The sequence below is a fragment of the Dendropsophus ebraccatus genome, chromosome 7 (genome assembly GCF_027789765.1).
Source record: "Dendropsophus ebraccatus isolate aDenEbr1 chromosome 7, aDenEbr1.pat, whole genome shotgun sequence".
In the NCBI taxonomy this organism is placed as follows: domain Eukaryota; kingdom Metazoa; phylum Chordata; class Amphibia; order Anura; family Hylidae; genus Dendropsophus; species Dendropsophus ebraccatus.
Genome location: NC_091460.1, coordinates 41,703,204 through 41,729,661, shown reverse-complemented (window position 1 = coordinate 41,729,661; position 26,458 = coordinate 41,703,204). Strand labels below are relative to the sequence as shown.

The 26,458-nt window shown below is 42.9% G+C and overlaps 1 protein-coding gene across 1 annotated transcript in view; it reads left to right on the top strand.

Moving 5' to 3' along the window:
* STK32B (serine/threonine kinase 32B) overlaps positions 1–26,458 on the top strand; it is a 207,402-nt gene that overhangs the window by 170,593 nt on the left and 10,351 nt on the right. Inside the window, exon 10 of the mRNA XM_069976434.1 lies at positions 21,457–21,588. Coding sequence (XP_069832535.1) covers positions 21,457–21,588 — 132 coding nt within the window. The remainder of the gene's footprint in view (positions 1–21,456; positions 21,589–26,458) is intronic.

Below are 26,458 nucleotides of genomic sequence, written 5' to 3'. Positions count from 1 at the left end.
GACTTCCGTATATTCTATTTGTATAGGATAAGATTTTAATCATGCTCACCTACGGAGATCTGCCAATACGTCTAATGCAAGCCAATTCACAATGTTAGACGTGCTGCCAATGAAATGTCATGTTTACTAAGATAAGGGGAACATTATGGCCATGAATATTTAATATACTACATAACATCTGAGACATATGAAATGAGCAGACATTTTGGCAGGGGACTTGTGTTGGCTGACTCTCAGCTCTTCGTGATTGCGAGCCAGCTGTAACCCCTGACAGCAAACCACAGGTTTTACCGGGAAGAAGATCCCAGAAAGTCATTAGTAGGTATTTTGTGTAATTGTTAATCTTCTGCACTTCACTTTTGTCTTGCTGGCTGACTCCAGCTGATTGTGGAATTAAATTGTCTCAACCGGCTTTTCATAATGTTTTAGTGCACAAAAAATAATTTAATTATATCTATTCATTTTTTAAATTCTATTTTATTGGGCGTTAGACGTTCTATAAGGGTTAGGTACATTGGGCTTGGAATGTGTATTGTACTTGCCAATAGGCTACATTTTGGCAGGACAGTCCTGGGAACGGAACCACAAATGGGCTAGAGTTTATGTAAACCCTGTCCAAACTGGTGTTCCAGGAGTGGAGCTCAAATATCCAAATTTTGGAAAATTTGATAAAAAGTTTGAGAGTGCATATACAGTACAAGTGAGAAGCTGTTAAGTATGGTGTTCAGTATACAATACAATGTATAACATAAATATGTTGAGAATTGCATCATATTGGGTGTCAAATACAGTAAACTTGATATGGTCTTAACAATCCTGTTGGATAAGGATGGACTCCTCATGACACTATTCTAGAGATTTACTCAGATGTCTCCCCACTTCTGTTCTCTATCTACCAATTACGTTCAGGTTCAGATGTAGAGAGAAAAACTGCAGCTGCATCCCCCTCCTACCACTTCTTGCTACCTGTCTTCTAATAAAACAAAAGGCAACTATAGGCTGTAACCTCCTTTATACTAATGGTATACTCCAATATCAGGTAAAACCGATAAATATGCTGCAGAAGCATATGGTTTTTCTTACGGTTTCCCAGTTCTAAAACCATCATCAATGTATTTGTTTTGGGGGTCTTAGCTGTATATTTCCTGGTTTAGCGTTTGGTCAATATTACAATTCCCAGAATGCATTTCTTTTCCTCAGCTGTTAATCACAGTCCTCTCATCCTGCCTACTCCCCTCCCCCAGCACTTCTGCCAGTTCCCCAACCAAAGCTGTTGCAGAACATTGCATTTCACTGAAGAGTATTGCACAATAAGTGAGGATGCAGCACCTGCTGCCTCATTTAGCACATGGCAGCATGCTGTTATCACACCTCACTCTTCCTAAAATGTCACAATAAAGATATATATGTATCTGTGAAGATGACACTGGGATTTTGGCTAAAAGGTGTAGTTAGAGATGGTGACATCTCTCAGGGGGCAAGACTAGAGCTCAAAGACAAGATCCAGCCAAGCCTCCTGTGACATCTGAGGATGATGTATTGTCTGTGAAGAGAGGGAGGAGTCAGAGAACTGTAGACATTACACATTTTGTAATTCTTCTATTTTCCATGTCAGTGGTAAAGCATGGAAAAGCATAGACCTTGGGGTGATTTGAATGCAGTTGTCCTATACCAGATAACCCCTTTAGTAAGATGTGTTGCAAAATAACACAATAGCAGCCAAAGTATTATTATTTATTTTTAAAGCACCCTCAATTCCAGAGCGCTATACAAGCGATAGGGGGTGACAAACAGAACATTACAAGATCAAGATAAATGGCAGACTGGTACATGGGGAGGGAGGACCCTGCCCATGAGGGCTTACAATCTATAGGGTAAGGTCAGAGAGATAGGAGGTAAAGTGCAGCCAGTCAAAGGGTGGAGCAGAATTATTATAGGTTATAGCCTAGTTGTCTAGTTTAAGAGATGGGTTTTAAGGGATTAATTTTGAAGGTCATTATGGTGGATGAGAGAAAGATGTGTCAGGGTCTGAATGTGCGATTTAAAAGGCAGGGTAGATTCAAAGGTGACCCCAAGGCAGCGGACTTGGAGAACAGGGGACAAAGTGTAGCCATTGACTGTGATTAGGTAAAATTCATAATAACAACAATCATGCAAAAATAAATAAATAAAAACATTATAATTTTTCTACCTTCTTGATAAGCTCAAACATGGAGGTGTACACTACATCCATTAAAAAAAGAGCCAAACCTATATACAAAGAGGATCTCTAAAGTACTTAAGGGATAAAAAAGAGGAATAGAACTCATGGGGTGAGACCTGTATTGGTTTTCTGCTGTCAACTAAAAATAATATGCTCAATATACAGTACATTACAGAGCCGAGCTTTTGCAAGGGTTGTAATTTGTAAAATTGCCAACCTGGGTTGATGTAAAATTAATTCCAGTAATATAGAAGTTACTTAGAATGATTTTTCTTGGAGAGAGGTTTAATGAGAAATTTCAATTACATGAACTCACTGCATTATCTATCTGAATACAAAATCATTTGAGAATATGGCTGAAGGGAAGGAAAAGTCTTTGCTATCACCAAAAATTACCTGTGTTATGAAACCAATGCATATATTAGGTAACAAATTTGGAATAGTTTACATCAGAGGTTTGTATGTAAGTAATGGTTCTGTAACAAACTGTGCATAAGGTGCACATTTGAATAGAGAATGGCTTCAATGATGTCTCTCATAAACTGTGCACATACAGAAGAGGAGATCCTGCTCCCCTGTATCTCTGTAGCACTCATTCAGAAGCAGCAGCATGAAAGACATTATAGAACAGTAGTGAGCAGTCTTAGCTGTGAATGAAACCCTAGGGTGAGATCTTATACAGTAAGCTGGTGTACTTTCTGTGCAGTTTCTGTTTGTTTCTGTCTTTAACCAACCATTCCCCTCCTCCCCTCTCTATAGACTGTAATCTGATCCCCAAGTGAGTCATTTTTGTACAGACAAGGTGGACTTAAAGGGGTTATCCAGCGCTACAAAAACATGGCCACTTTCTTCCAGATACAGCCCCTCTCTTGTTTCTAGCTTAAGCGGGGTTTTGCTGCTCATTTTTTATTGAAGTGAATGGAGCTTAAAGGAGAAGTCCGGCGAAAATTATTTTTTTATATGTTATTACTTATGGAAAGTTATACAATTTTCTAATGTACATTAATTATGGGAAATGCTCATATACTGCTATTTCCCTTAATTTAGTGTATCAGGAAGTGTTAGAATTATCTCTGAAGCAGTGACGTCACGACCAACGGTGTAATTCCTATGGAGTGTCCAGCAGGGGGCGCTCTATATATAGAAGTCAATGAGTACCATTGACTTCTATATATAGTGCGCCCCTGCTGGACACTCCATAGGAATTACAGTGTATGTAATGTAATGTAATGCACTGTACTGTTGTGACTTTATGAATACATTTATGGAATACTTTGGGGAGCAAGTGTCCTTGCTCCCCAAAGTATTCCATAAATGTATTCAATGAATACATTTGCAGGGCACCGAGCAGGGAGGGAAAGATGTGCCATCTACCTCCCCCCTCCCTTGCTCGGTGCTGGGAACATATACAAAGTACTACTCCCCCATTATCTGCAGATAATGGGGGAGTAGTACCTGTGCTATCCCTATCACCGCCCGCGCCGCCGCCGCTCACACAGGGGCTGCTATTCATCGCGCCGCTGATTCCCCGCCGCCCGCGCCGCTCCTAACTACCCGCCCGCTCGCTCGCCCGCCCCGTTCCTGGCCGCCGCTCTCTGCTCATGCCGGCCGCGTCAGCCCACCCCCACCCCGGCCGGGAGCACGGCGCTTCCTGGTGTCCCCGGCCGGGGTGGGGGCGGGCTGACGCGGCCGGCATGAGCAGAGAGCGGCGGCCAGGAACGGGGCGGGCGAGCGAGCGGGCGGGTAGTTAGGAGCGGCGCGGGCGGCAGGGAATCAGCGGCTGGATGAATAGCAGCCCCCGTGTGAGCGGCGGCGGCGGTGATAGGGATAGCAAAAGGTACTACTCCCCCATTATCTGCAGATAATGGGGGAGTAGTACTTTGTATATGTTCCCAGCACCGAGCAAGGAGGGGGGAGGTAGATGGCACCTCTCTCCCTCCCTGCTCGGTGCCCTGCAAATGTATTCATTGAATACATTTATGGGATACTTTGGGGAGCAAGGACACTTGCTCCCCAAAGTATTCCATAAATGTATTCATAAAGTCACAACAGTACAGTGCATTACATTACATTACATACACTGTAATTCCTATGGAGTGTCCAGCAGGGGCGCACTATATATAGAAGTCAATGGTACTCATTGACTTCTATATATAGAGCGCCCCCTGCTGGACACTCCATAGGAATTACACCGTTGGTCGTGACGTCACTGCTTCAGAGATAATTCTAACACTTCCTGATACACTAAATTAAGGGAAATAGCAGTATATGAGCATTTCCCATAATTAATGTACATTAGAAAATTGTATAACTTTCCATAAGTAATAACATATAAAAAAATAATTTTCGCCGGACTTCTCCTTTAATTGCAAACGGCACCTGAACTGGAGACAAGAGTCGTGTTGTCTCTGAAAGAAAGTGGCCATGTTTTTGTAGCACTGGATAACCACTTAAGGGTATATTCACACGGGCGGGCTCGCAGCGAGATTCTCGCTGCGAGCCCGGCAGGTCCTGTCAGTTCCCATAAACTACATACTTGCTGCGGTCTAAACGACCGCAGTGAGTATGTAATTATACCGCGCTTAACCCCTTCTACTCCCGCCGGCTCCCCCGCTGTAAGCAGCATACATTACCTGTCCTTGCTGCACGGGTCCGGCGTCCTGCTCTCCCGCCCGGCCAATCAGTGGCTGCGGCTGGGCAACACACTAATTGGCCGGACGGGAGAGCAGGACGCCGGACCCGTGCAGCAAGGACAGGTAAAGTATGCTGCCTACAGCGGGGGAGCCGGCGGGGGCAGAAGGGGTTAAGGGCGGTATAATTACATACTCGCTGCGGTCGTTTAGACCGCAGCAAGTATGTAGTTTATGGGAACTGCGAGCCCGCCCGTGTGAATATACCCTAAATCTGTTTACAAAACAGATGATTGTTTCTGTTCAAAGTGCTGTCCACGGTGCTGAACACAGAGCAGATGGTGCTGGAGCCAACCATTCTGAACGTTTGATAACTTTTAAACTTATGATACCTTTTGAACCACAAGAGATTGTGGCAATGGATTTATGAGACAATTCTGGACTTCTTTTTTTTTTAATCCAAATAATTTTTATTACATTTTTTAAAGAAAAGGCATAGAAAACAACAGCAGGCATGGACCGAACACAAGGGTCACATCCCCGAGAAAAACATAAAAAGAAAAACAAGAAATCACATATCCATGTTGGCAATTCCTCGAGCATTGTTAAGAAAGTCCAGTGCATCTGTAGCGGTCATAGTCCAAGAGATCCATTTTTCATAGAAAATATTGCGTCTAACCTGTTCATACTAACACACACATTGTAATAAATCTGGTCAACAGTGCTACACAATATTACAATTCTGGACTTCTTTGATCTGCTACATGACCACCTACCCATTGGAAAAATGTGACATTGATCTCATATAACCTAAAAGAGAGGCCAACCTCACCTGAGGTATTTGCATATGTCTTTTCCCTTTCTGAAATAAAAGGGCATTCTGAGACGTTTTCTCCCTTTAAAAATAACTTCCCCACCCCCAGTGGAGCCTTGGACAACTGCCTACTCCTCATCTTGCCCAGTATACAAGTTTTGTAATTCTTTCATTTTAACAATCCTTATCTCTTTAATAAAATCTTGATTTTCTACATACAGTATTTTCTGCTGACATTGATTTAGCGAAATTTAAACAGGTGTGTTTAATATCCTTTCAAAATGTCACGGTAATGACATCTATCTTTGTTACATGATCATGTAAGCTTCCAAGTCTCCTATTATAATGTCAAAACCTGATGAAGTGATTACAAGAGTGAAAATGGAACTTATAGTAGATGTCAGCATGGCAGGCTGGAGGTTGTATGTATTTCATTGCTACATTCTAATAGAAAATGCCATAATGTCAGCTTACACTGCTTTATGTAAAAGATCCTTGATAAGTCAAGAAAAGAAAGTGAACAATTGAAAAAGAGCCCAGAATGTAACTGTAACTAAGTTGAATAATTTAAAAAAAATTCTAAATCAAAACCCTGTAAACCGCCTTTCAAATTCTTTGTAGATGTTTTCAGTGAATCCTCTTTGAAAGAACCACATATGGAGGAAGGTCCCATAATATTTTTTTATAATTACTTTTAGTCAGTGCAATTTATGTTGGAGTAAGTTTAAAGTTGACTTATCAGCCGATTTATGATGTATAAACCAAGGCCATGGAGTTCAGACCCTGATTCTGTGCATACCTTGGTTTTAAGATATCAGATATTAGAAATATCACACTTGCCTTTGGGCCTAGCCACATGGAGCAGGATGTGTCCTCTTTCTTCCTCCTTTCATGCAGTATGCATCTGTCCACTAGGGGTGGGAATGTGTCTTAATTATCCCTACCTGTGGGTTAGGTATATAAGGAGGCTTCCTGCACATGTGCCCTGGCTGAGCATCTAGGTACTTTGGTCCTGCTAAGGCTAAGGTTTGTTATTGCTGTTATTGAAAAGAGTACCTGTACCTTTGTACCTGTATTACCCTGCTACACTGTTCCTGCACTTTCTGTCCTGGTCCCTGTGTTCCCTCTGTGGTGTTTCCATGTCCTGGTGTTCCTGCTGTCTGGCCCTGCACTTCCTGTTGGTTCCTGTAATCCTGTGTGTTCCCATCCTTAGTGTGAACCTGACCCGACCAATGTTTGTACCCGCTACCTGTTCCTGCACTGTTATCTGCATTGTGTAACCTGCACCTGTGTCTTTATCTCTAGCATCTGTCACCTGCCTTTGGTGTGTCCTGTGTCCATATACTTGCCTGTACTGTCTTTTTGGCTACTCGTGTAGTTACCACCCTTGCATCTGGTGTGCCCAGACTAGCTGCCACATGTTTCATTTATCTTATTAGGTAGTGATCTGATGTGTCCTCCAGGAAAGCCTATCTGCACCATCAGGAATATCTTCTGAAGAACAGAGGATATGCTCACACTACGCCTTTAGGGATAGACAGTCACACGGCACAGTGGGTTCATGTCCGCTGATCCTGAAAATGCTTATTATTTATGACTTGCTTTTGCAGAAAAAAATGGCCTTTTTTTTAGCCTTTTACATTTTTTTTGTCACTCAAAATTACAGCCGTATTTTAGTATTATTTTACTGTGTGTAAACATATCCTAATAATAAAAATGCAAATTAGCCCTGGATTTTCCAGGATTAGAAAAAGCTTGGCTACTTTGTTGCAAAAACAGCACCACTTGTATCCTCAGGTTGTGTGTGGTATTACAAGTTAACTCCATTCACTTCAATGGAACTCAGCTGCAAAGCCAGAGAACAAAGGTCACTCTGAATACTCAAGGGGATGTTCCACCGAGCAGGAAAAACTCAGCAAAGGTTATCCTATCCATTTGTTGGAAACACTTCATGGAGAAGCATAAGATTTTTTTTTGTTTGTTTTACTAGTATGTGACTGTAGGAGCAGAAAGTCTGTGCAGTGTAGCCTCAACTAATAGCTATAGAGCAGGAAGTCTGTGCAGTGTAGCTACAGCCAATTGCTGCAGAGCAGGAAATCTGTGTAGTGTAGCCTCAACCAATATCTGTAGATCAGGAAGTCTGTACAGTTTAGCTTCAGCCAATAGCTGCAGAGCAGGACGCCTGTGTAGTGTAGCTTCAGCCAATAGCTGCAGAGCAGGAAGTCTGTCTAGTGTAGCTACAGCCAATAGCTGCAGAGCAGGAAGTCTGTGTAGTGTAGCTACAGCCAATAGCTGCAGAGCAGGAAATCTGTGCAGTGTAGCCCCAGCCAATAGCTGCAGAACAGGAAGTCTGTATAGTGTAGCCTCAACCAATAACTGTAGAGCAGGAAGTCTGTGCAGTGTAGCTTCAACCAATAACTGTAGAGCAGGAAATCTGTATAGTGTAGCCTTAACCGATATCTACAGAGCAGGAAGTCTGTGCACTGTAGCCTCAACCAATAGCTGTAGAGCAGGAAAGCTGTGTGGTATAACCTCAGCCAATAGCACCAGAGCAGGAAGTCTGTGTAGTGTAGCTTCAGCCAATAGCTGCAAAGCAGGAAGTCTGTACAGTGTAGCTACAGCCAATAGCTGCAGAGCAGGAAGTCTGTGTAGTGTAGCTACAGCCAATAGCTGCAGAACAGGAAGTCTGTGTAGTGTAGCTACAGCCAATAGCTGCAGAGCAGAAAGTCTGTGCAGTATAGCCTCAGCCAATAGCTGTAGAGCAGGAAAGCTGTGTGGTATAACCTCAGCCAACAGCTGCATTGCAGGAAGTTTGTATGTTGTAGCCTGCAGAAGACAGCTAAAACCTTTTGCTCACTGTCACTGAAAGAATTCCATTCCCAACCCCGCTTCTGAGACGAAGTGCTCATCGAATATGGGAGAAACCATACCTGCACGCAATGTCCAATAGCTGCACACTGTGGCCTCATGATTGGGACTTAGACCCGATACTTTGGACATAAGGAATGTCAGAAAGTAAGCATCGGAGAGCAGAAGGCTTCAGCTGGTTTCTCCTTCCTGGACAACCCCTTTAAGGACATATAGTATACAGAGCATATTAGAAACATTATATCTGAAGGACAAGAGTAAAAATTGAACAACCGTGGAATGCTATCACTCTAGTAGCTCTATTTTACGAATTGTGATTTTTTTTGTGTGTGTGTTTGTGTTTCACTTTAAGAAATTAAAGTCAAATGTCTCTTTTAAGAGACAAAAAGTGACTTGGGACTTCTGCCCTTGGAACATAACTAAAATAGTAGACTTGTTAATAAAGAGTAATGAAAAAGAATTTAAATTAAAAAATATAATAAAACTCCAGAGCATATGATAGACTGTGAGACGTCTTTCCATATTCTTCCCATTTAGGTGATAATTAACAGTAAATGAAGTAATGGAAAATACAGCAAGCCTTTAGTGACTTATAGATAATCCCGTACTGAGACCAAGGGAGCGCCAATAAATATTCACTAATGAGACACACATTGTCATTTTCCAACTAAACCTTCTCAGATTTGCATGTTTTGGATGCCTCAAAGGGCGTAATTGTCTTGGGCAGATCCATAATAGCTCATTTAGATGTGTATAAAAGACTATTAGACGTGGAGGTGACATCTTATAAGAATTTGAAGTTTGGACTTTTTTGAAGTATGAAGTTTTAGTAGCAGGTCTTGTATTGTATAAGATTTGCTATGTATATATATATATATATATATATATATATACGCACACACACAGTGGTACCTTGGTTTAAGAGTAACTTGGATTGAGAGCGTTTTGCAAGAAGAGCTCACAGTTTTTCAAAATTGTCACTTGGTTTAAGAGCATCACTTTGGTTTAAGAGCTCCCTGTACTGGGTGGGAGTGTGAGTGGAGGAGGGGCATAATCTGCATAGCGGGGTCTACGCACTGTACTCTGACCCAGGAAGTCTCCCTCACCTTCCAAATCATGGCAGATCCACTTCAGGCTGGGGCTTGCATCATGAGACGGAATGTGGAGGTAATCTCTTCATAGCTGTAACCCCTCTCTCCCTGGACAGAGAGCGCTGCATTATGTGCCCACATCTGCCCTGCTCATTCCTTCATGCCCCCTGCAGTCTCTGTCAGCCCTTGTTTCCCATCCTCTCCATTCCTGCTATAATGTGTCTGCACTTACACTCAGCTATACACACTGCTTTAATGTGCTTGCACTCACACTCACACTCCGGCAGAAACACAGCACATCTAACTTCTATTTGTAGTTAGATGTGCAGTGCATCTCTCTGCCTGCCGGGGTGCCCCTTAGCTGGCCAAGAGGGAGGCGCCCTGTGCAAGCGCGCAGGTCGCACACCCCAAAGGCCGGCCCTGATACCAGCACAGCGCCCCCTTCATTTTCAGTATCTTGCCGGTCTCAAATATTATCTCCACATAATGTAATGGCATATCCTAGCAATATGCCATGACTCTATAAGGTAGGAAAAATTCTATTTACTTTCTCCTGTATGACTCTCAAGGGGGTTTCTAGGTTCTAATATTCCCTTGCTAATTTTACCCCTGGACAATATATGCACATTACTAACTCCAGGGGAGGGCACCTACCCAGATTACGCACATCAGATATTACCTGGTTAAACTTTTCAGTTTGCATCTCATGAGGAAATACAAAAATAACAGTGTGCAACCAAAACATTTGTAATAGAGATGAGCGAACCAAACCTCCCGAACTGAGATTTGTTATGAACTTTGCAAAATGTTTGGGTTGCTACCGAACCAAATTCTTTGAAAAGTTTGTAACACATTTGTAAAGATGGCGGCCGCACATGTTAAAGTACATTACAGTAAAGGGCGGGTGCAAGGGATTTGCAGTCGGCCAATTATTACATCTTCATTCCTTTATTAAAACTGTGTCTGGCAGTATAATAACTGGAATTGTTTGTCAGTGATCCACCACTGCCAGTTTAATGTAACCTTACAAACCACCTGTCAAATTACATCTTCAGTCCTTTTGTAAAAACATGTCTGGCAGCATAATAGCTGTCATTATACGTCAGTGATCCACCAACGTCCCACACCATCAATTGGCTGTTCTAGGCCCTAATGGGTGGATGAGTGTGCTGCTACTGCTCCCACCTTCCACTTTCCGTCCTAGGCCCTGTGGGGTCACTAACACTGTGCCTAATGTGGCCAAACCTCTTACCAGGTAAGATAAACACCTATCTGTCTTTGGCCCTGTGAGGTCACTGAGACTGCTGTTGCCACTACTTACTGTATCACGCAGTGATACTCTGTAAGGGTTTGTTCACACAGTTATTAAAAACCACACTATTTTGGCACTGTTCTTGATGCATTTTTCAGATTTTGGCTTTTTAGAGCCTGGAACAAGCAAAAACGCTCCAAACAAGTCACACGTCACTTCATTTTAAGCACAGCATTGAAAGTTGTGTTGTTGAAATAATTGAGACAGAAAAGCTTTTTTTGTGGCAAAAGAACCCCTATAGTCCCTCTATTGTAGCTGCAATTGGTTAGCTCTTTTATTGCGGTTCGTTTAAGATTCAGCTCATCCCTTATTTTCAATAACGATCCTTTTCATGGAAAACCTTCTGAGGATTAGAATAAGAGATGAATGAAGTATTTACAAAGTGAAGCACTTTGTTAGCTCAGCAGTCTCCTTACCAGCCAGCTGCCTTTGAACTCCGTGCCACTCTAGGTGCCTTGAAAAACTGGATCCAGTCCTGGAAAACTTTTCCCAGTTTCCCAGGACTGGATCCAGCTTTTCCAGGCACCCAGAGTGGTATATGCCCTAATGTGCAGTTGCGGTTTCTATTATATCGGTAAAACGATTAGACCCCTTTGTAACCGGTATGCTGAACATGTAAGGTCTATCCGCACAGGTAAAGGCTGCCCAAAGGTAATTGCACACATACAAGAGGTCCATGGAGGAAACACGTCTGACTTGTGCTTTATGGGGCTATGGCACGAGAAGAACTCACCGGCAGGGGGCAATAGACATGATAGATTAATGAAGAAAGAGACGGAGTTAATTATAAGAACGGATGCACTAGGACCTCTAGGGTTAAATGATCGCTCGGATCTGCATGGATATAGAAAGTAGTAAAATACATAGGCGGTGTTCTAGTAGCTTAGATGAGATACGTACCTGTACCTTTTTGTGTTTTTAATAACATGTTTTTAAATGTGTTAATGTTAATGAGCACGTAGTTTAAAAAGGACAAGGTTACGTGGTGACGTCAGGGCCGAGAGGAAGCGTGTACGTCATCACGCGAAACAGGCTGTCGCCCGTTCACCATTTTCTGACCGCGTCCTAAAACCACCTGTTGAACATGGAATAAAATCAAGGATTAAATGGACTGGTGAGTGCTTGATCCTTTACATCTCTGTTTATCAGTATATTCCTTGGGACTTTACGATTATGGATGTTTAAAGCACCACACGATCCACGGGGCACACTAGGAGCTACACACAGGCTGCATTCATCAGTATAAGTAGTGCCGAGGTATCTGTTTGAGTTTATGGTTACTGGATTGGACTATACCTAAACCTCAGAGCACACGTATGGAACTGAATGAAACCAATATGGAGGAGCAGCTAAGTGAAGTGACTGCTAATATGTCTATACTAGATGACCCCATAATGAACACAGGTCGACAGGACGCGGCAGAATTCTTTGCTGCATGTAACACCAGCGATGAAATGCAGTTATTGGGCACCAAAGCCCTTGAATTCAGAGTGATCTCCCTAGCAGAAAGGGAAGTAAAATTGTTCTGGACTGTTAACTCTTTATCATCTTATATTCAAAGCAACAGGGCCCCACGGGGGCTACGATCATATAAAGAGATTTCCCAATTTCAGGGAGACACGGAGTTTGAAAAAGAATGGTTGCGGCTCCATCAAGATCACTGCATGAATCTGACCAAATTGGTACAACAGAGGACGGAGAAAGAACATTCACACGTTACCGAACAATTCATTAAAGCAAAATCGGAATTAAAATCAAGGCTAACAGAGGCTCAATACGCTTCGTTTAACAAACGTATGGAGAAGAAAATAGTACCGGTACAACAGGAGATCAAAGAAAGAAAGAGGAACAAATTTTTAAGGGACAAACAGGACTATGACATGGGCAAGATGTTCCAGTGGAATCCACGTAGGATGAGACGTGCTAGGAAACCAAAATTCCAAAATAAAAAATCGGAGTACTGGACCACGGACTCCGGTTCGGACTCTGGTGGAGATCTAGTAACATCGAACTCGGACCCTAACAGCTCTGTAGCTGTAGAGGGTAACCTCCCTTTAGGAGGCGCACACGGCGGGGGCGCCAAAGGAAGAAACATCATGAAAGGAGGTGTCAAAAGGAAGCAGGTTTCCTGGCACAAGTAGGATCCTCTGCCCCTGACCAAGACGCCACAGGTATGGGAGCAAGGGAGGAGGTGGGAGTTATTAATCTTACAGATCTCTCTCTGTCTAAAGAGTGCTTAGCAGTACTATCTAAGGGTCTAAATTATTGTATAGCATCTGATTTTGATTACACAGAATTTGTTGTGGATTTGCATGAGGGAATAAGGAAATTGAATTTAAAAAAATTTTTTCATGGTAAACCACAGGGGGCGAGCTCAGAGAATTTGATGGCCGAGAGGCCTATCAAGATCAGCCCCCTAGGGTTCAGCATGAGTCCACAATTTGATGATACGGATCGAGAAGTATTGATCACTCTCATGGAATTACAGGGGGTGTCATTTACAGAGGTGGAGAATAAAGAGGAGTTTTTTAAGGGGCCTATTCAGTCCACATTTAATCCCCCCTTGTCTGCTGGCTCATCTCTGGATCTGTTTGAACAATATGTGTTACGTGATGTAAAAAGTCTTATTTATCCCAAGGCTGAGAATAATTTATCCAAGCCTGAATGGGAAGCATTGAAGTGGTTGCGATCCAGAGAAAATTTAATCATTAAGCCAGCAGACAAGGGGGGAAATATAGTGCTGCTCACTGAAACATACTATGTGGAAGAAGCCATGCGCCAACTACAGGATGGCAGCACGTATGTAAAACTAACTAAAGATCCCACACATGACTATCTTAATAAATTAAGATCATTGCTACGTAGGGGTGTGGAACAAGGATTACTGTCTAGAAAATTTGCTGAGAAATTGGTAGTGGAATTTCCATGTAAACCCTATTGGTATTGGATCCCGAAGGTCCATAAATCTGTTGAGCGCCCCCCGGGACGCCCGATAGTAGCAGGCCAGGGATCGGTGACTGAAGCAGTCTCAAAGTATCTAGACTGGGTCTTACGCCCCCTACTGCAAAATGTACCAGCATTTTTACGGGATACAAAGGATCTGTTGAAAATATTGGATGAATTTGTGTGGGTGGAGGGACTGACACTGGCGAGTATTGACGTCGAGAGCCTGTACACTCGCATCCCCCAGGATGCGGGTGTGCAGGCTGTCAGGCGTCAACTCATAAAAAATGGCAACACAGATGAGAAATTCTCCTCTTTCATCTGTGAGCTACTGGAGTTTGTGCTCCATCATAACGCGTTCCAGTTCGCTGATCAGTGGTACTGTCAGCGGGCTGGGACCGCGATGGGCACGCCAGTGGCACCTACGTTCGCCAATTTGTATTTGGCAGAACTGGAAGATGAAATTGTATTCAGCGCCAATAACCCGTTCATAACCAAGTTAGCACTATACATGAGATACATTGACGACGTGCTGCTGGTGTGGGCCGGGACAGAGGAGGAGTTTAACCAGTTCGTGGCCTATATGAACAATAACCAGTTTAGTATGGCATTTACAGCCAACTTTGGTAAAAATGAATTAGATTTCCTGGACGTCCATCTACAGTTGTCCGAGGGGGAACTCTTAGTAAGCGGTTATCGTAAAGTAACTGCAACTAACTCATTACTGGAGTATAGAAGCTATCACCCAGAGTCAGTTAAAAAGGCAGTCCCATACGGCCAATTTATACGGCTACGCCGTATTAATAATATGGATGAGATCTTTGATCAGCAGGCAGAGGACCTTAGCAAAAGGTTAGTGGATCGGGGCTACCCCAAAAAAATGATAGACAAGGCCAGAAGGAAAGCAAGGTCCCTAGATCGTGAGACCCTTATTCATGGGAGCAAACCCAGGCGGTCTAAAACGGACCGTTTTGCGTTTGTATTTAAACATGGTCCCATGAATAACATAATACGTACAGCAATTAATAAAAACTGGAAGATGCTGGAGGGGGATGAGGCTCTGAAAGAACAGGTAGCGCAAAAACCTCTGTTGGCTTTTAGAAAATGTAGAACAATTAGAAATGAATTGGTAAGGGGGCGGTATAGAGCACGTAAAGAGGAAAGTAGCAAAATGTGGCTGGATAGGAGTAATGTGAAAGGTAATCATAAATGTGGTAGATGTAATCACTGTAACCAATTCAATGACGTGGCCCAGATAAGGTTGGGAAGTGTACAATGGCAGGTGCGTGATTTCATGACCTGCCGCACTTCATATGTGGTATATGCCCTAATGTGCAGTTGCGGTTTCTATTATATCGGTAAAACGATTAGACCCCTTTGTAACCGGTATGCTGAACATGTAAGGTCTATCCGCACAGGTAAAGGCTGCCCAAAGGTAATTGCACACATACAAGAGGTCCATGGAGGAAACACGTCTGACTTGTGCTTTATGGGGCTATGGCACGAGAAGAACTCACCGGCAGGGGGCAATAGACATGATAGATTAATGAAGAAAGAGACGGAGTTAATTATAAGAACGGATGCACTAGGACCTCTAGGGTTAAATGATCGCTCGGATCTGCATGGATATAGAAAGTAGTAAAATACATAGGCGGTGTTCTAGTAGCTTAGATGAGATACGTACCTGTACCTTTTTGTGTTTTTAATAACATGTTTTTAAATGTGTTAATGTTAATGAGCACGTAGTTTAAAAAGGACAAGGTTACGTGGTGACGTCAGGGCCGAGAGGAAGCGTGTACGTCATCACGCGAAACAGGCTGTCGCCCGTTCACCATTTTCTGACCGCGTCCTAAAACCACCTGTTGAACATGGAATAAAATCAAGGATTAAATGGACTGGTGAGTGCTTGATCCTTTACATCTCTGTTTATCAGTATATTACCTGGTTAAACTTTTCAGTTTGCATCTCATGAGGAAATACAAAAATAACAGTGTGCAACCAAAACATTTGTAATAGAGATGAGCGAACCAAACCTCCCGAACTGAGATTTGTTATGAACTTTGCAAAATGTTTGGGTTGCTACCGAACCAAATTCTTTGAAAAGTTTGTAACACATTTGTAAAGATGGCGGCCGCACATGTTAAAGTACATTACAGTAAAGGGCGGGTGCAAGGGATTTGCAGTCGGCCAATTATTACATCTTCATTCCTTTATTAAAACTGTGTCTGGCAGTATAATAACTGGAATTGTTTGTCAGTGATCCACCACTGCCAGTTTAATGTAACCTTACAAACCACCTGTCAAATTACATCTTCAGTCCTTTTGTAAAAACATGTCTGGCAGCATAATAGCTGTCATTATACGTCAGTGATCCACCAACGTCCCACACCATCAATTGGCTGTTCTAGGCCCTAATGGGTGGATGAGTGTGCTGCTACTGCTCCCACCTTCCACTTTCCGTCCTAGGCCCTGTGGGGTCACTAACACTGTGCCTAATGTGGCCAAACCTCTTACCAGGTAAGATAAACACCTATCTGTCTTTGGCCCTGTGAGGTCACTGAGACTGCTGTTGCCACTACTTACTGTATCACGCAGTGATACTCTGTAAGGGTTTGTTCACACAGTTATTAAAAACCACACTATTTTGGCACTGTTCTTGATGCATTTTTCAGATTTTGGCTTTTTAGAGCCTGGAACAAGCAAAAACGCTCCAAACAAGTCACACGTCACTTCATTTTAAGCACAGCATTGAAAGTTGTGTTGTTGAAATAATTGAGACAGAAAAGCTTTTTTTGTGGCAAAAGAACCCCTATAGTCCCTCTATTGTAGCTGCAATTGGTTAGCTCTTTTATTGCGGTTCGTTTAAGATTCAGCTCATCCCTTATTTTCAATAACGATCCTTTTCATGGAAAACCTTCTGAGGATTAGAATAAGAGATGAATGAAGTATTTACAAAGTGAAGCACTTTGTTAGCTCAGCAGTCTCCTTACCAGCCAGCTGCCTTTGAACTCCGTGCCACTCTAGGTGCCTTGAAAAACTGGATCCAGTCCTGGAAAACTTTTCCCAGTTTCCCAGGACTGGATCCAGCTTTTCCAGGCACCCAGAGAGAAGTAGCATGTAGCACAGAGTTCAAAGGCAGCAGGCTGATAAGCCGTTTGCCGAGCTAACGAAGCGCTTCACTTCGTTAATACTGTAAATTTGCTCATCTCTAATTATAATGATTATTACGATAAATTGTCACTCTGAAACTTCCCACCATATTCTACACATTATGTACGTTTCTTAACACTTTAAGTAAAAACTCACCTAAACTTTTTTTTTATACATGTAAAAGTTGCTAAACAGTATATTTTTGAAAGTGCCTTTGTCACTGTCAATCTCTTATCATTCCCTCTAAAATTGCCCAAGCTTCCATTCATTACCACATCTCCCAGGCGGATTACTTCCATTTTCTTCTCAGGCTAACAATAAAGACAAGCTTATGCCAGACCAATTTTTTTTTCTGCAGGTCATGCAAGACAGGTTCACAAAAATTTGGAAAGAAATGGAACTGTAATATGAATGTAATACATTTTTATTTCCCTTCAGCAATGACAGTCAGTTCTGTGGGATTCATGACAGAAGTGAAATGTTCTTTGTAGAAAGGATTTTATTCTCAATTTATATTCGTACTGGTTTCTTGGATGGTTTTCATTTTTTTGTGTGGTTTATATTTTATCTATAAAATAAACATTGTTATCTGAATGATTATAATGAGTCTTGTTTAGGGTGTTTGTATTAGGGGCAAGTAAATGGACGGTGAGATTTTGTTTTAAAATTAACGTTTGAACAGTTTACTTTGGACAGCTATATTTTATTTAATTTTTATATTATAATTTTCTTTTGGGTAAGGCTGACATAGTATAGCTATAGAGGAAATAATCTCTTATAGGAAAATCTGGGTCTAGACACCTAAATGGTCTCATGGTTGATCTTGTCATCACAAGGTTTGAAGGTTCTTTTCAAACTGGCAAATTATCAGTTAAATGACTGTTACTAGGGACGTCCTAATAATTGGGCTGTGTAAAAAAAAAAAAAATCATTGTTTTTTAAGTGTTTGCCATATTTACAGCTTGGCTGCGTCCATATACTATCAATTTGTAATTTATAATAATAGAAATTGCCTATGTGGATTCTTCTTCCTTTAAAAGGAGTCCATGATTTATAAACTCCAGCGGCCGGCAGGGGCAGGTGGAAATTCATTACAAGTACTAACTTACCATTCGCTGTGCCCGCTTTGAGTGGCGGGACCAGCCTTAGGACCCCTGCCGCACTCTGGGATCTCCGGTACTGACATGTCACTACCCGGCTGATGGACTGGTCAGTCACTGATTGGCTGAGCGGCCAATCCATCAGTCGGGACAGACCTTTTCCCCCGAGTCGTGACGCCATCACAACTGGGGGGAAGATGCCTTCCAGTGGGGGTCCTGAAGCCGGTCCTGCTGCTCACCATGGACACGGGGAGAGGTAAGTGCCTACTTGTAATCAATTACCCCCTGCCCCTCCATATTTTGTTGAGTAAATCCTTTTTTTTTTTTTTATTTATATATTGTATATTAGATGAAGCAATAAAATGAATCTCCACGATCATCTCTGTATTAAAGCATGAGGCTATATTTCCCCCATTACTAAATTGAATGAGAATGAGCTATTAATTATATCATCTCAGAGTCATTAAGCCTCATTATAATTAATCCCGGAAGTCCTTTTTTTTCAGCCAAAATTTTATTTTTATTGCAAAACACAATGATAACTGTAGGATGAGTATTATGTGAGTAGATGTCATTTTCATAAAGTAAGTGCCCCTCTGTGGGTAAGAAGAAGCGTGCTGAGATACCCAATTACTAAAAGCACAATCTTCGAAGAGAACCATTTAATGTATGTAGTCATCTAAATCAGTGTACTCCAAACTGCTAACTAGGTAATGGCCTTCATTTTACTGAATGAGTTGGCTGAAGTATTCACTTGACAATAAAGTGAATTTAGAATCTTCTAAGGAGTCCCTCGGAGCTCATCCCTACAAGCTCTACAGACGTATATCGCTGCTCCCATCATCTCCTCCTTTCCTTTGATCTTATTATTACATTACAATTAAAACTGAGAAAAATATAAAGAATTCTTCTCTACAATAAAAGTCTCAGCATACCCTTTTATTTCAGAAACTAAATGTATGTTGATAACGTTTGAACCACAAGAGATATTTCAAATCTAATTGTGGCGATAAATTTTTCATATAATTCCAGTCTTCTTTCATATGATACATGACCACCCTCTCAACATTGATGGCTTGATCAACATTGGTGGCTTTCAAAATGGCGGCCATGTTCAGGACCCACACACACACACACTGCCAAAACAGGGAATAAATACACAAATTTCCAACACACACAAAAAATATATAGCATCGAAATATGCTTTGGGTGCTGAGGCCCCTGACTCCTTGGCTACTTACTCTCTGCACTTTCCTAGTTATCTCCTGTGTTCCAGAGAACTTCTGTTATCACCCATTGGAGGTGTATTGCAGGTATATGGTATATGCTGCATGGATTCTTTTTCATTACCTGCTCATTTGCTGACTAGCATAGCACTTTTGCACTTTATTTTCTATGCAAGTACCTATGCGTTTACAAGGGCATAACTTGTAACTCTTTGTCCTCTATTGGGAATACGGCACAATTTTTTTATTATTGCCAGGTTCAGGGTCTGTGCTTTGGGAGCCTTTTTTTTGCTGTTTGTGGTTCTGTAGTTCTGTGCTTTATGTGATTTGTTCATGTTTTTATGTATTTTTCTGTTAAGACCCATTCTTGGGATTTTTTTTTAATTATCATTTTTTGTGATCAATATTTACCTGTTTTAATAACCCAGACAAAAAGGCAAATTTGGTTAGCTCTCCTACAGCAACATTCACACTAGGCAGGGACACATTGCTATGGCTGAAATAGCAGCCACACAAAAAAAAAAACACAAAAAATGCAAGAACTCACTCGTAATGGCAAGACATAAGTGCATTAAAGATATTAAAATCACTAGAAACCCCCCCCCCCCCCAACTGCTAAAGAAAATGTCCATAAAAATAAGGCTCTTGGCATACCATTTGCAATCAGTGTGTACCATCCCACCACGGTGGCCTCATACACAGGATGGAACCAAGACTAACTATGGCCCCTCCTATGGCTAACAAAAAATACTATACTCTGGGCATACAGGATCCAACTAATGCTGGCCAAAATAACCCCCAGGTTGGGATGGGTGGAGTGCACGACTAAGCAGAGGCAGCCACTCCCCCCATCTGCAACACAGAAAAAAAGGACAAATTTGGTCAGCTCTCCTACAGCACCATTCACACTAGGCAGGAACACGTTGCTATGGCTAAAATTGCAGACACATAAAAAATAAAATGCAGCAGCTTACCACTAATAGCAAGAGATAAACCCAATACAGATATGAAAATCACAAAAAGCAGCCCCCCCCCCCCAACTGCTAAAGAAAATATCCACAAATTTTTGTTTTGTGGTGGGTTTTTTTTTTTTTTTGTATCTGTTTTAATAACTTATGGAGTAAGGGTAATGTTGGAGCTATGAAAAAAATATTTTATCTTTTATAATACCATGTCAAACAGATCCACATGCATTTCTGTACATACCCAAGATCGCACGGAATGGACTAATAACGTATAGGGAATGTATGCAGAGCTGGTAGCACTTTTTATTCCTCTTAAATATACAGGTTATTCTCATTAAATGCAGAGCGAGTGATGCTTTACTCCTCCAGGGCCTTTCTTGTACTACATCATTATCAATAAAACAATTCAGAGAACAGAAAATTAGCTTCATCACCATGAAACATTGAGCAACAGAAGCACAACAGCTCTCTCCATGTTATCAATCTACACAGATCATATTAAAAAATTGTAATGCAAAAAAACACCAAAATATATTAACCACTTGGAGACTGGATCAATATCTCTCCTTTTCCCCCAGGCATAAAAAAAAGACTTTGCTTTGAGCATCACATCCTTTATTTATCTTTTTACTATGCCTCTTATCTTACCTGCGCAAAAGAACACTGCAGAGACACCATCACGTGTCTCGACATCAGTGAGCTAGCCAGACCTTCCTCCGGGAAGGAACAACCAAGCCAAGGAATGTCTCCAATCAAGGAAACCACCCAAGCAAGGTATCCATCCACAGACAGCTGTTTCGGGGTATTGCCCCTCATCAGTGTGGATCAGGATTCTGGCTAGTGGGAGCAATGCCTAGTAAGTGCATGCAAAAGGACGCTGGTTGACCTCAGGGAGATCAACCAAAACACCACAGAGACACCATCACGTGTATTCAAGAACATTACCCTCTGGGAAATTAAATATTATATTATCATCTTATCTTACATGGTCCTTTAGAATTATTAAGCAAAAGTCTATAGAGATATAGAATCCAGGGAGACATGGATTGTAAGAGCAGGGTGGGTCGTATCTAAGAAATCTGCAATATATATTTGGGAATATAATATACATTATTACTACTGTTAACCATACTGTATGCTTTTATATATGACAGAAAGGAAGACTGAACTGTGACCCCACATTTGAGTTGGAAGAGATGATCCTAGAATCTAAACCTCTTCACAAGAAGAAGAAGAGACTGGCTAAGTACAAGTCAAGGGAGGCAGCCAAAAAGAGTTGTCCACTGGTAAGCCTGCTTCTTCTGACAAAGCATACACACCTTACTTATATCTGTGTTATTGGCAAAAGTTTTTGGATCTTTTTTACATTATTATAACTTATTCAACCAACAATGTACCAACAATTCTAAAAAAATCAGCAAGGCCAGGACTGCAATTGAACAATATTGATTTGAACAGGTCTTGTCCTTCTGCGTGTCTGAGATGTCCTATGTATGTACCCCATCCAGCCTCAACAAAAATGTACATTAAAGCAAATGTACCACTTCTCTAAAGGAAAACACCACTGGGTCAGCATTTGGCGAGTAGATCCGGGCAGTGTGTAGATTCCTGCCATCTGCACTGGTTTTTCCATCTGCAATTAGGTCCGCTAGGTGCACTTGAGGTGGGTCCAGTGCCCCAATATCTGTGAACTGGGGAAGCTGGGCCTCCAGTGCACTAAGAGGGACTAATTGCAGAGAACCAGGATCTTCAGTGCCTTGGTGGCTTATTGTTACTTATTGTTACCAGCTATGGCTCTAGAACAAATCTGTTTTTCCGTCTAAACCAGGGGCAAAGAACCTTGGGGTAGGGAACCTTGGCTCTCCAACTGTTGCAAAACTACAACTCACATCATGCCTGCGAAGCCAAAGCTTTGGCTGTCCATGCATGATGGGAGTTGTAGTTTTACAACAGCTGGAGAGCCAAGGTTCCCTACCCCTGGTCTAAATGTAGGCTCCTTTGTACAGAGTTTGTGTTCTAGTTTCTATGGGAAACACCATCAATGTTTTATACCAGGATTCTATTTTCAGAATGTTATGTTTCCGTTTAATGGAAATAGGAACCTATTCCTGGAGGAAATGAAATATTGAAATATTGTTAATTACTGCCGGGGCCTATTAGTCATATAGTAATTTGGATAAATTGAATGTTCAGGAGATGAAGTGATGTCAGATGTATTTAAGACTTATGGCGAAGGTGTATTCACTAATCACGCCAGTGCCAGGGGCTGTATACAATCTGTCCATACAGATGAACATGATCCGCACCTCTGGCTCATAGCTGTTCATTTATGTGAGAGCTATTTTATGCATCATTTCCACAGTAATGCCCATAGCCAGGAATTTTCAGTTCTGATTTGAGAGGAGTTGAGGTATGCTCCATGCACGCAATTCTTACTTAATTTTATTTTATCCATCTGTACCGAAGGTAGCGTTTCATCCATTTGTGTTCTACTCATTACGTCTGATGATTAACCCAGAAGGGCCTGGCCATCTAAGGGCATATGCACACAGGCAAGCCTTCACCCATGTGCCGCGCTTTGCCGTAGTTTTCTCTTGTAGTAAGGAGGTCCAACAGCATCCAATGGTGAACTTCAATCTTTATTGAAAGCCAAGCTTACAAAGATATGTTTCGACCTCCACTGGAGTCTTTGTCAAGTATACTTGACAAAGACTCAATTGTGGGTCAAAGTGTCGTATCTTTGTAGGCTTGGCTTTCAATAAAGATTGAAGTTCACCATTAGATGCTGTTGGACCTACTTATTAAAAGCTGTGTGAGCCCTTTTTGGGATTCTGGGCTCTCCAGCGTGCATCCCTCTACCTTTACCTACCAGGGTCCATTGGTGCTGCTGACTCCATCCACTCTTTGCAAGCGATGTAGTTTTCTCTTAGTCATGGTCAACACATTGGGCCCAGTCCATTAACCCCTTAACGACATCGGGCGTACCTATACGCCCCCGCAGGGTGGGCTTTAACGCAAACGGGCATATAGGTACGCCCGATGTTTCCCCGATCGCTGTGTGTTCACACACAGCGGTTGGGGAAGATGGCCTGCTATAATGTATAGCAGGCCTTCTCTGCTTGTCGGCACGGGGGGTGATTAACCCCTCCTGTGCCGACGATCGCTGCTATATGCTGATCAATACAGATCAGCATATAGCAGCTGAAAACAGCTTTCCGGGTCATCGGTGACCTGGTGGCCCGGAAAGCAATGGCGATTGGTGCTGTCCGAGATAGCACCAATCGCTATTATTGTCCCCAACAAAGATGGCGCCGATGCCACCCCCACGATCGCCGTGATAGGCCGGCCAGTACCGGCCGGCCCATCACGGCGATCATACTGTAAAAAACAGTGTTGCCGAGTTCTGCACCCCTCAGCTAGGTAGCTGAGAGGTGCAGAACAGGTGTGTGTGGTGCAGGTGTACCATACTCACCTTATCTGGCCGTCCGGAGCAAAGATCTGCGGTCCGCGCCGTCCTCGCGTCTTCTTCGCGTCGCTTCCGGGTTCGTTCGTCCAGCGTCGGAAATCTTCGGAAACACTCGGGTCTTCGTTTTCGGCGAGCCTCGGTAATCTACGGCAATCTTCTCTCTACTGCCCCCTAGCGGCTGATCAGTGAATATCATTCACTGATCAGTTGCTTTGGGTTAAAAAGATTTTTTTTTTTTCCCCCCAATTTTTTTTTTTTTTACTTTTTTTGCGCCCTAACGCCGCTGAGTACTGATCAGCATCGCACGTAAGTGCGCCACTGATCAGCAACTCCTCCTTTTTGGCGTAGGAGCGTTTTTCCCCCCTATATCCTACCGCCACTGTCCGCTGATAAGTGCCGCACGTAAGTGCGGCATTTATCAGCAGCTCCTTTCTTGGCGTAGGGATATTATTTTCTTACTGTCAAAAAAACTTAAAAAACACTACATTACACTACACTACATGAAATAAAGTTTTACAATAAACATTTACATACCCCACATACTAGTCCCCGTATAAAGATGGCCCCCAGGGTGTTTTCGGCGTCGGACGCATATGCTATTATTGCCTCCAACACCGAAACAGCCAGTGAGAATGAATGGGGGGGATCCTTCTTTCCTCCATTCATCCTCATCCTCATCATCATCATCAAGTGACGTGTCTGGGGGTAGCGTAGCGTACGCTGCCCCCCAGACACGTCTTTTCCACCAGTACCGTCCCAATAAGAGATTACGGTATGGCGTGAAATTCTACAAACTCTGTGACAGTACCTCAGGGTACACTTACAGATTGAGAGTACGTGCACACTGTGGAATGGCGAAGGATAACCCTTTGTGCATTCCGCAGCTGGCACCCGCCGGCGGACTGATGCAGGCGTGCGTCTCCACCCGTGTCATAGACTCTATTCTATGCACGGGCGGATTCCGTTGTCCGTCCAAAGAATGAACACGTTCATTCTTTGGACAGAGGGCGGAATCCGCCCGTGCATAGAATAGAGTCTATGACACGGGCGGAGACGCACGCCTGCATCAGTCAGCCGGCGGGTGCCAGCTGCGGAATGCACAAAGGGTTATCCTTCGCCATTCCGCAGTGTACATGTACCATTACAGTGTATGAAGGAAGGGACACCCGAATCCTGCCCCCAGATGCCCCCTCCCCCCCCATCCTCGGAGTTAGTGGGGAGATCGTCCAGGAACTGATCTTCCCACTGCTGGATAAAGGTCACCACCCGTACGGGGATAACATTTATACCAGCGCCCCCCTCTTCTGGTCCCTCGCTGCCCGAGCTACTGTAGCTTGCGGCACAATCCAAAAATATCAGAAGCCGTAATAAAGACCTAATATTTAGCAGCCATGGAGCGGACCCAGCGCTTCTGGATATGAAGGACCCCGTATCGCACCAGGACAACATTTTCCAGGTGACGTCCCCCACACTGGAAAACAGGAGACCCCAGAAGAAGTGCAGAGTGTGGGGTAACAGGGGGATCAGGAAGGACGCCATTTTCCAGTGTGACACCTGTGCTGATCACCCCGGCCTCTGCATACTGGATCGCTCCAAGGCGCACCACACGTCATTGGAGTTCTACATTATCTAAATTCTGTCCCTTATTCCTATTTCAGGGGTCACGTTGATCCAGGGATTATTCTGATTGCCATTATGGAGTCGAGAAGGAATTTTTCCCCAGTGATGAGGCTACTGTTGTCTGCCTCACGAGGGTTTTTTGCCTTCCTCTGGATCAACACAGGTTGAATTTGATGGACACCTGTCATTTCCAACCTTATAAACTAATAATTGGCCTAATACCCCCAAATAAATTAGAATTGTCCCTTTTCCCCAGCTAAGTAGGTATGGCTGCTATTCCCATTAGAGGATGCCATGATGCAATTACAAAGCCTCTGTGCGGCCAGGACAGTAGAAACCCCCCACAAGTGACCCCATTCTGGAAACTACACTCCATAAGGAATCTAACAAGGGGGGCAGCGGGGATATGGCCCCCTGGTGACGGCCACATTTGGGACGTGAAAATGAAAAAAATGGTATTTTTTATTTTCTCGGCACATGTTCTACGTAAGTGCCCATCACCAGTGGGGTCCATATGCTCACTGCACCCCTTGTTGGATTCCTTATGGGGTGTAGTTTCCATAATGGGGTCACTTGTGGGGGGTTTCTACTGTTCTGGCAGCACAGGAGCTTTGTAAATGCGACATGGCCTCCATCCTCCATTCCAGCCTCTAAATGGCGCTCTGTCCCTTTGGTGGCTTGCCCTGTGCCCATATGGCACATTATGTCCACATGTGGGGTATTTTCGTACTCAGTGGAAACTACCCTACACGTTTTGTGTTCACTTTCTTTTTTAACCCCTTGTGGAAAAGGAAAAAAATCAAGGCTAGACCAACATTTAGTGTAAAAAATGTTTAATTTTTACACTAAATCATTGATCTTGTCTTGATTTTTTCATTTTCACAAGGGGTTAAAAGATAAAAAAACCACTAAATGTGTAGCGCAATTTCCCCTGAGTATGGAAATACCCGACATGTGGACATAAAGCGCCATGTGGGTGCAGGGTAAGCCTCCAAAGGGAAGGAGTGCCATTTGGTTTTTTAAGGCTGGATTTGGCTGGAATGGATTCCAAGGGCCTTGTTGCATTTAAA